General features: G+C 43.9%; 1 protein-coding gene across 2 annotated transcripts; it reads left to right on the top strand.

The window, feature by feature from the left end:
- Window positions 1-136: 136 nt before the first annotated feature.
- LOC307033124 (uncharacterized protein) lies at window positions 137-10,506 on the top strand. Of its 2 annotated transcripts, none has more exons than XM_079671420.1 (3): window positions 137-3,547; window positions 3,824-4,600; window positions 5,335-10,506. In XM_079671420.1, exons 1-3 carry the CDS (start codon window positions 3,499-3,501, stop codon window positions 10,431-10,433), a joined length of 5,925 nt encoding a protein of 1,974 aa, XP_079527546.1. In that variant the 5' UTR covers window positions 137-3,498; the 3' UTR covers window positions 10,434-10,506. The 2 variants fall into 2 exon arrangements, with proteins under 2 accessions (XP_079527546.1, XP_079527545.1); XM_079671419.1 differs by having other exon boundaries at window positions 3,776-4,600.
- The last annotated feature ends 763 nt before the right edge of the window (window positions 10,507-11,269 follow it).

Here is an 11,269-nt window from a genome sequence, read left to right as displayed (position 1 = left end):
TCATCCATGAGAGTGTGTGTGTGCGTGCGTGTGTGTGTGTGTGTGTGTGTGTGTGTGTGTGTGTGTGTGTGTGTGTGTGTGTGTGTGTGTGTGTGTGTGTGTGTGTGTGTGTGTGTGTGTGTGTGTGTGTGTGTGTGTGTGTGTGTGTGTGTGTGTGTGTGTGTGTGTGTGTGTGTGTGTGTGTGTGTGTGTGTGTGTGTGTGTGTGTGTGTGTGTGTAACTGGACAGCCTATTTTACGAACAGGGTGTGGAATCTACCATCGCTGCACAACCCACAGCTGGATGGAGCTCACACAGATAAGGTCTATGCTGTCTCCTCCTCCTTTTTTTTTTTTTTTTAAATGTTGTCCCCCTTGTTTTCTACTTAAAAAGGCGTGGTCTTGTGCTGAGGAACCCACTCTTTTGATGGTTTGTGGTGGCATATTTACTGTAAGAGTGATGCTTTTATTTCTGGTGTTGGTTTGTGCTCTCTTTACTCCAACTGCTCCACTATTAGTTCCTCTGTTTTTAGCCTCAGCTCTAAATAAAGAGGGCATAGGTTTTTTGTGGACTGTTGTGGCCTCTTTAATGAAGTCTTAGTTCAGTTGGTAATTCCTGATAGGCTCATTTCACTTACAAGTTTCTGTTTACTTGATTTACTTACTTGTGATAAAAGACTGACATAGTTCACTGGTCAGATTTAGGATGACTGAAGTGGCCTAAAGCTGGTCTGTGGCAACCAAAATTGGCACGGGTTAAAAAGTTACCCAGTTATGTTTTTTGGAGCTATTTGTTAGCCGAGTATTAACACCATTAAGACCTTTGTTGGCAAATAGCAAATACCCGCCAAACAAAAGCCTTATTTTAAGAAAACTTGTATATATAGACATTCCCCAAACTAACTAACGGCATTCTCTGTGAAATGTCCCATCAAACTCAAAGCGAAAAAATGACTTAATTGTTTTAAAACGATACCTGTTTTATGCATAATAACCTTTTGTATTGCTTATCATGTGGAATGGTGCAAGAGTTGTATTTTTTTGTTGGAACAATGTTGATTCTACCCTCTTGAAGATACTAGATTTGAATCTCAATGAGTCTTTTACCTGGTTAATAAAGGATATTGAATGCATATATAATGTGCACACACCTGTACATTTCCTCCATCATTATGACTCTTATTGCTACTTCTTAGAGCAGTTTTCTTTTCCATAATGGCATCTCTACTTTGAAGCGCAGTAAAGAGGGAGAACTCAGTCTCCACTTTGTATGTGCACAAGAGGTTCTTTTTCATTCATTCATTTAATGATATGCTGCCACCCTGAGGAAGAATTTCCATAAGTACAACCCAAAACATTAACATTAAATATAGCTTAATTTCCATCTAAAAGCAGGAAGAGGCAAGGTTTTTTTTCTACCACATCTAACTGGCAGAATCATTTTACACTACTGTATAATTTTGTGTTTCCAAAACATATTATTCTGAGTTATTTCATGGGCAAACTGATCAGCCAATGAAAATGTACATTACAAACAGCAACCTTGAGATTAAGTGTTGTTGCAGTGGAATTATTTTGTGGCTGTTTTTTTGCTATAGTATGTTATTTAGATGCAAGCGTCATTTGGAGGGAAGTGGTTTTGCTGCTGTGAGTCCAATGAAACGTAATTCATGTGACATTTACAGAAAGCAGCACTGTTGTGAAAAGGCATCCATCATGGTTGTATTCAGCGAACACTTAACAGACCTCAAAACAAACTCCACTCAAGTTAATAGCGCCAAATCAATATGGCTGACTCAGGCCTTTCCATGAACAGGGTTTGTTTTTATTAACTCTAACTGGTGCTGAAGGAAAGTGTGAATCATAGCGAGTGTGATATAATATGTGTTTTTAAAAGGACTGGGACTGGAGAACACATTGTACCATGTGTGATGCCAAGTTTCAGTGACAGCAGGCAGGCATGATGAGAGGCTCTGCACACAATGAGACGACTGTTCGGAAATATCACTTGGTTATTTTTTGCACCAGTGTAGATTTAGGTGTTATTCCCTTATGCTTAGAGAGGATACAAAGATTTGTGTTGCACTTTTCCAGAGTCGCAAATGTCAGATTTGATCACTGTGAAGAACTCAGACACTTAGGATGTAGGACCCAATTGCACGACCCGGGAGACAGAGGTAAAGTATTGGTAAGATACTTTATTTTCCAAAATACAGCAAGATGAACAAAAAAAAAGGTCACTATCAAATCTCAAGTTGAGATGACAAAAATAGAGAACAAAATGAAAGCACTCACGAGAGCACAGAGAGCATAGACCTGACCATGGCAAGAGACAAGACGAACTGACAAAGAACACTGGGAGATAGGGAAATTTAAACACAGGATAATAAGACACAGGTGGGGACAATCAGGGGCGGGGCTGACGCTGATGAGGGCGGCGAGACACACACCAGGATAGGAAGTGGGAGACAAGACAGAAAATGGTTAAACAAAACATGAAACATGACTAGACTCCACATTTCTGTCGGTGCACAACAATCACGTTGGAAGCTGCACCATGTGGACCAACTCAAATTAGCTTTATTCTATAGAAGTGTTCGCCAAGTAAACATTTCCCAATGCATTTTCTTTGGTGAGTTTCAGACTTTAGTCTTGATGACATAACATAATTGAATTACGAAAATATATGTGCCTTCATAATGGTTTAATAAACATTATAATGTAGTTTTTTTTTAGCAGACGTGAACTTATTTTAAAGTATTTCATTTTTTTATTTGTAAAAAGCATTACCGTTTAAGATTAAGACTGAACTTTTAATGATAGTCATTATAGGGAAGTGATTATTGCATCAGAATTATAACTTCTGATTAAATGGAGGAACATAGAGTATATTTAGATACACTTGATGGAAGATGCTCCTCGCCATGTGATGCTGTTTCTTTCAGCTTGACATTTTGACAAAGAAAGATTTAGCCGATAATAGTAGAGGCACTTTGTATGAGTCTTTTGTCTGCCAACTTTGTACTTTCATTTACTTTTTAAAGACAGGAACTCTTTAACCACAAGGCAGCTCAGTTTTTTGTGAGTAGAGGAAACAGAAGTGACACACGTTCACCACAGGCAGCGTCGGTGTACAAGCTCTGCAGCTTTCGACAAGAACTCTGCATACGTGTGACAGCATGCATGTAAACGCTCTGTATGTTCTTATAAGTGAATCGTTGCAGCTCTGTGCAGCATGCATTTGTGTGTGTGTGTTGCAAACATGTTCACGTTACTGGGTCAAAGACACTCACCTTGCCATTGTTTCACTTCCTGTCGTCCTGAATGACAGCATGTTAGGAAACCAAACGGTGGTCACGTGACACGACAAGTCTTCCACTTTCTGTGTTCAGTTTGTGCGGCACGAATCGTCATTTTGAAATTCACTACAGCGGGTTTTCTTTCACAATCGAAGTGAGTAAGCTCTTCCTGTAAAAGACACAAAGGAACTAAAAAGAGGAAGCGAGCGGACGGAGAGGTGATGGACACGACAGATGAGAGCTTTAGTCCAGTCATCGTCACCAACGCTGGTGAGTTTGTCAGAGCTCTTAGATTCTTTGCTTACCTTTTATTATACCTAGTTGTATTGATTTTGTGTGAGTTGTATAAAAGGCACCTTAATGTGTGATGTAAATAAAACAATAATGCACTTTCTTAAGGTAAATACAGAAGAAAGTCAGTTCAAATGTGGCTTAAAATGTAGTTTTAGAAGTGGAGCGTAGTAGATGACTCATTGTTTCTACTTCTGTGTCATTCAGCTTACCCGGTACGATGCAGTGAGGAAGTCCTTCTGCCTTTCTTCACAGATGAGAGTCTGCAGGACGCCATGGACTCTCAAACCCCCCCTGCCTCCCACAGCACCCCCCCGGCTCTCCAAGAGCTCAGACTGGTCCTACTGGGCAGGAAAGGAGCTGGGAAAAGCGCGGCGGGCAACACCATCCTAGGAGTTGCGGGAGGTTTCGAGAGCGGAAAGCCTACGGAGGAGTGTGTGAAGAGGCGAGCTGATGTGGCGGGGAGGAAAGTCACAGTGGTGGACACCCCAGGGTGGGAGTGGTATTACCCGCTCAACAGCACCCCAAACTGGGTGAGGAGAGAGACTGTACGGAGTGTCTCGCTTTGCCCGTCTGGACCCCACGCTGTGCTCCTGGTGGTGCGATCCTGCGCCTCGGTCACAGAGGACTACATCAGGGAGATCGAGGAGCATCTAGAGCCGCTGGGGAAAGGAGTCTGGGAACACACCATGCTGCTCTTCACCAGGGGAGATGAACTGGGTTTGGTTTCCATGGAGCAGCGGATTTTGACAAGCGGCCCGGCGCTGCAGAAGCTCCTCCAGAAGTGCGGGAACAGGTACCATGTGGTGGATAACCGGAGCAAAGGAGATGGGACGCAGGTGAAAGAGCTCATAAGGAAGCTGGAGGAGATGGTGGCGAGGAAGAAGGGTGGAAGCAGTCATTTAGAGATGGATAATACGGTCCTGGTGGGTCTGGAAGCTGACGGGAAGAGCAGAGCGAGGGAGAGGAGGAAGAAACAGAGGCAGATGGAGGCGCAGATGCAGAGAGGGACCATCAAAGCAGCTCTAATGAGTAAGTTCTTCAGTCGGTCTTCTCAAAAACATAGAATCCTATTACAATCATATTTATGTTCAATATGTAAAAGTGCATTCAGAAAAATGTCATTTTAAGTGTTGAATCCACAAAGACTCTAGTGTGTTTGAACTCAGTTTAGTTTTTTCCTGGCAAGAAAATAACTCTTAGTATGATTTAAAAAAGCAGCAGTCAGCTTGTTACTTTTTAAAAAACTTTTAAAATCCCACTGTACCTTCATTCTCTGCAAAGGATGACATTACAATACTATATTATTACACAGCTAGTTGTTTGGTGCTATATTAAAGGTAGGGTAATTCACTTCCGAAACAATATATACAAAAATGTCATCTGTGGAAGCCGTGGCGCAGTAGAAAGCTAAAATAGCTGGATGGCCTACCTGCCTGTCAGCCTTCCATCTCGTGCACAAACTTCTGCCCTCATTGGTCATGTGGGTGTTCGTGTGTGTTGGAGGAGGGGCTCTGTAAGGAAGTGGCAGATTCTTTCCGGTTGTGTACTTCCAAATTCTAGCGCACTCGAGCTGGTTTCTCCATTCTTACCTACCCTACCTTTAACACTCCGATATAAATGGAGAAACTTAAGGTAGTGGCTGATATCTGTTTCAGTAGCTTTTTAAAAGTGTTATTGTCTTGCAAGTACAATCAATGAAGTGATGCAGCATTTAACATCAACTTTATTTCACAGTGACATTTGTTTACCTTCCTCCTTTGCAGGTGATGGTGTTCAGGGTTCAGAGCTGGACGCCCATCACTCGTTCTCCAAGGCTCCTCGACGTTTACCCGAGGTCAGGCTGGTCCTCCTGGGCGAGCGTGAAACAGGAAAGAGCTCTGCTGGAAACACCATCCTGGGAAACACGTCCTCCTTCCAAGGCGGGGCTGTAACAGAGGAGTGCGCCCGTCAGCAAGCGGAGGTGGCCAAGCGGCTGGTGACGGTGGTGGACACTCCTGGTTGGGAGGGAGGCGTAGCGGGGTCCACACCTGAAAGAGTGAAGAGGGAGATTGTCAGTAGTGTGGCCCTTTGTCCTCCAGGGCCTCACGCTCTCCTGCTGACTCTAAGAGTAGACACACTGGTGAAGGCGGCACATGTGAAGGAACATCTGGAGCTTTTAGGCGAGGGTGTATGGAGACACACAATACTGCTGTTCACACACGGGGATCAGCTTCGGGAGGGGGTGGATATCGAGCAGCACATCCAATCTGGAGGCAGGGACCTCCAGTGGCTCCTGGAGAAGTGCCGGGGCAGGTACCACGTTATCAGCAGCGTTGATGGAGGAGGGAAAGGAAATGGAGACTCCAGTAAAGTGACGGAGCTTCTGCAGAAGGTGGAAAAGATGGCCGCGATGAACAGATGTGAGGCCTTTTCCGGCCTGGTGCAAGACGTCAGGGATCTGAGCCGGCAGAGAAACGAGAAGTCCAACCAGCGCCTGAAGGATGTAGGAGACAAAATGCTTCGTCAGGAGGAGGAGTTGAAAAATATCAGAGAGCGGGAGATGAAAAGCATCCGGTGGTTTTTTGACTGGAAGAAAAAGGTGAAATCGCCCGGAAAGGCCGACGTTCAGAGGGAAGAGGAGGAGGAAGAGGACAGGAGGATGGGCGAAAGGAGGAATGATATCGGGGAGCTAGAGGAGAGGATGCGATGGCTGACGGAGGATAAAGAGAAAGAAATTCAAGATCTGAGCGAAGACAATGAGAGACTCCGGGGGGCACTAAACCAGAGCCAAGGGGAAAGGGACAAGGCCGTGCTCAAAGTGGAGCTAAAAGAAAGCGAGATTGAGGAGCTGACAGAAAGAATGGATGAGCAGCAGCAGAAGATGCTCGACCTTGAACGTGCCATTGGAGAAAAGGAACATGAGAGAAAACAGTGGGAAGACGGCATCAAAGGGAAGAAACAAGAATGGGTGAATGAGGTCAAGATGTTGAAAGAAAACATAGAGCTGCAGAAGAAAGAGAAAGCAGAGTGGATGGAAAAATTGAGTTCTTTAAAAGTGGAAATGGACGAAACTAAAAGACACCATGAGGATATTCTCCAGAGGAAAGAACGAGAGAAAAAGAGGGAGATGGCAGAGATTGAAGAAAGACTTAAACAAGAGATGGAAACAAAAGATAAAGTATTGAGAGAGAAAGCTTCAGAGGAAAAGCAGATAACTCTCAATAATTTAAAACAATGTGAGAAAGAATCAGAACTGAAAGTTGAAGAAATGAAATCTCAACACGAGAAAGAGATGGAGAGAAAAGCACATGAGAAAGAGAGTGAGATACAAGAAATAAAACAGCAGCATCAGGACGAGATGGACAGAAAAATCTGTGAACTGATGGAAGCAATGAAAGTTCAACATCAAGAAGAAATTGATCAGAAGTTGATGGACGATGTAGAACATATAGAGAGGGTCAAACAACAGCATGACGAGGAAATAAAGGAAATGCAGGACGAAAAACGTGGTAAGATTGCCGAGCTGAAAGTGCAGTTCGAAACAGAAACAGAGGAACAGATGGAGGCAAACAAGAGAGAGATAGCAGAGATGGAGCAAGGGTATTTTGTCGAAATTGAAGGACACATGTTGGAAAACGAAAAAGAGAAGGACATGATTCATCTTAATTACAAAAAAGACATGGCGACGATGGTAGAATTGCTCAAACTGCAGCATCAGGGGGAAATGGCAAGAACAATGAATGAAATGGAAAAACGAATGGAGACGACAAGTGCTGAACACAAGGAGGAAATAGAAAGAAAAGTGAGAGAGAAGAAAGAAGAAGTGGAAAGCGTCAAACTAAAATACAGTGATGAAATAAGTGAGATGGAGCGAGAACGACAAAGAGAGATAAGAGAGCTGGAGCAACAGTTTGCGGCCAAAGGAGAACAAATGGCGCTCGAAAATGAAAACGAGAAGAAAGTGATGAATGGAAATCACGAGAAAAACATTTGGCGAAAAATGCAAGAGAAAGACGGACTAGTAGACGAGTTAAAACGTCAGCACATGAATGAAATCCAAGAAAAAATGCAACAAAGTGACCAGGAAAAGAAAGAGATGGAGCAAAGACTAAAGGAGATGGGGGATATCAAACTTAGTGTCAAAGAAATGACAGACAAGCTGCAACAAAAGGAAGAGAACGAGAAAGATTATTTAAGTTACAAGCAAGACATGGAGGAAAAACTGGAAGAAGCAAAAAGGGAAACGGAAGAGATCAAAGAACATTTCAAAGACCTGGAGCGACAATGGGAGCAGAAACAAGAGGAACGAGACAAGGATCATTTAAACCACAGGAAACAGATCCAGCAAAAGCTCCAAGAAAAAGAAAAGACGATAGAAAAGTTGATTCAGCATGTAAAGGACATTGAAGACATCCTGCAGAGGAAAGACGAACAGAGGGGAGAGATCATTCTGAGTCAGAAGAAAGAGGCAGAGCAGCGACTGCAAGACCGAGAGCGAGAGATGGAGGAGATGAAACTCCAGCTTCTTAATGACACGGAGAAACAACTGAAGGAAAAGGAAACTGAGATCGAAAGCGTTAAACAGCAGGTCGAATCTACGGGGACGAGATGGAAGGAAGAGCAGAGGAAGAAGGACGAGGAGACAGAGAACGAAATGAACCGACTGACGGAAATCATCGACGAGAAAACGGCTGAAATAACACGAGCTCAACGTTTTCTCTCAGAGAGGGTCGAAGAAGTTGAAGAGGCGAAAATGACATGTGCCAAGTACTTAAAAGAAATTGAACGGCAAGCCTCAAGCATCCTGGAGATACAGCAGTGCCATGCAGAGCAGGAGCAGACAAGAGATGCCGACATGACGGGGAAACTTCAGGAGAAAGATGAAGAACTGACGCAGAGAGACAGAGCGAACGAGAGAGAGATCCTCAAACTGAAGGCTCTGATCGAGCAGACAAAGTCAGAGCTGAAGGAGCTCACCCGCAAGATGGAGAAGGAGACGACAAGCATGATTCGGGGGTATGAAAGGGAGATAGCGAGAAGGAACGATAGCGTAGAAGCTTTAGCGAAGGAGAGAGATCGCGCTATAAGCCGCTCAGAGGAAGTCGGGGAGAAATATGAGGACAGTCGGAGGAGGGTTGAGGAGCTGCAGGACGAAAACGAGAAGCTGGGAAAAGACACGGACAACCTCAAAATAAAATACGAGGATCTGAAGCGGTGTGAGGAAGAAGTACGGAAACATCTCAAAGGATATGAAGAGCAGGTGAAGAGCACAGAAGACATTCTTAAAAAGAGAGATGTGGAAGCGGAGGGGTTGAAGGAGGCAAACGACAAGCTGCAAGTAGAGATTGAAAGGAGGAGACAGGAGGCAGAAAGGCAAACTAAGGAAATGAGAGACTGTGTTGAGAAAGAAAGAGACATGACAAGGAAAGATGAGGAATTCTTGAAAAGAGAAAACGAATTAGAGGAAAGGGAACAGGCTCTGAGGAGAAGTGAAGAAGAGTTGAGTCGAAGAGGATATGACCTTGATGCGAAAGAAAAAGTGAAAGGGTTGGAAAGTAAGGAAGAGGAAGTGAGTAAAAAGGAAGCAAGTGTAAAGGAAACAGATAAATACGAGCTTGATGTGAGCATGAGGTTGCAACACATCGAGAAAAAGGAAAGGGAGCTGGACGCCTTGCTCAGAGCTCTGGAGGGGAAACAGAAAGAACTGAACTGTCACGGTCACACTCTTCAGGAGAAGGTGAAAGGGCTGAAAGATCAGGGGAAGGAGCTGAAGGACAAGGAGTATTACCTAAGAAACGAAGAACAGGAATTGCTCAACTGGAAGTCGGAGTTGCAGGTGCAAAACCAGAGCGTCATCTCCACCACGCAGCAGCTGGATGAGATGCGGAGGGACCTGGCTCTGCTGAAGGAAGAACTTCACAGCAAAGAGAGAAGTCTGAAGACGTCACTCAGGAAACTGGGCCAATGGGAACAGAATCTCAAAGAACGAGAGGAAGGGTTGCGCAGAGAAGAGAGTGGAGAATATGGTGACGTGGATTGTTTCGATGGGACAGATGCCATTGAGAGCTCAGAAGACGACATGTCCAGAGAGGTCAGCGACAGAAGGGAAAAGGGAACAGGAAGGAAGTCAGATAAAGGGGAGAAGGCAAGGGAGGATCAGAGGATAGCAGAGAGTAGTAATGGTCACCTTGAAATACTGGAAGAGATAGAGACAGGGATGGGAGATAAAGGAGAAGAGACGAAGGAGAATAAAGGAGATCTGAAAAGGGCAAAGGTTGCTCAAGATGTACAGTTTTTATCTCCAAGTCAGGGTCACATAAGCTCAAAAGATCTGAGGGTGGTGGTGTTAGGAGAGTCCTGGTCGTCTCGTTCCCCAGCTGGCATCACCATCCTGTGCGGGGACGAATCCAAGCGTGATGACTTGGAGACATTCAGGTCCTGGAGAGGTCAGATAGCTGGACGCCAATGTGCGGTCGCAGAGCCGCTGGGTCTGAAATGGAGAGACGGACCGGATCCAACGAACACGACGCAAAGGAAAAGCATCCTGGACAGCGTCTCCTGGGTTCAAACCAAACCTCAAATCGTCCTCCTGCTCATCCCGGCCTTCCTCACTTGCACACAGAAGTACAGGAAAGCAGTGGAAGAGCACATGGGTTTGCTCGGGGAAGACATTCGGAAGCGCACGATGCTGTTGTTCACGTGGGGGGAAATGTTAGGCGAGAGCGCAGAGCAGCTGATACTGAGGAACGGGGAGCTGATGAAGCTTGTGGAGAAATGTGAGGGCAGGTATCATGTGCTGAGCAGCAAGAAGAGCAACTCTATGATAGAGGGGTTGCTGGAGAAGATGGAGGATCTGGTGGCTTTGAACAATGGAGAACTGTGATGAGGCTGTATGAAAATACCATTTAGTCTTCCATGTTAAGTGAATTATTTTGAATAAAGTTGTGGAAGAAGAACTGAGGTTGTTTCTTTACTGTAAACCAAAGTGTTTTAGAATATCATAACAAAATATACTGCATTTTAAGTAAAGTTCATAAGGTTTTTGAGTGGATGTGTGATGATTTGGGAAAAAATCTGTTACCGAAATGTGTGGTCTTGTTTTTTAACTTTCTTAAATCTTTCCTTTTTTTATGTAATATTTGATAATTTCCCAATTTTTCCAAATGAAAAAGTCTAAAGAGTAATCACTCTGGCTACATGTGACACATTTTCCCTACAAGACATCGTTTTTTGTAAGGCTATAAAGCTTTTTAACCCTTATGTTGTTCGGGTCTCCCGTGACCCGTTTCAAAATGATATAACTACTACTTAATGCATAATAAGTTAGTTATGATGTAGTTAAAACAATATTGGATGATAGTCATTATCTTGGAGTGTTTTGGACTGAGATAAATCATGGGTCAAAATTGACCCGCGAACACCATGAACGGTAACAGCTTTCGAACACAACACAAGGGTTAAACTAAGCCTTGTCTTTTAAAAGCATGTGTTTTTATGTAAAATCTTAATATGTCGAGTAACCCGGTACAATATCTGACAAATTACAAAATACAATAGTTCCCTCTGGTATGAAGTGGAGTATAAAAGGGGCAGAAAATACAGTAATCAAATGTATACTTAAAAGGTGACCTATCATGCAAAATGCACTTTTGTACGTCTTTTATACATGAATATGTGTCCCCTGTGTTCCAGGGAACTCACCTAGTGTCAGAAAACACA

The sequence above is a fragment of the Notothenia rossii genome (assembly GCF_949606895.1).
Source record: "Notothenia rossii genome assembly, chromosome: 3".
Lineage (NCBI taxonomy): Eukaryota > Metazoa > Chordata > Actinopteri > Perciformes > Nototheniidae > Notothenia > Notothenia rossii.
The sequence above is the reverse complement of the archived record's forward strand: the minus strand, read 5'-3'. Positions and strand labels throughout refer to the sequence as shown.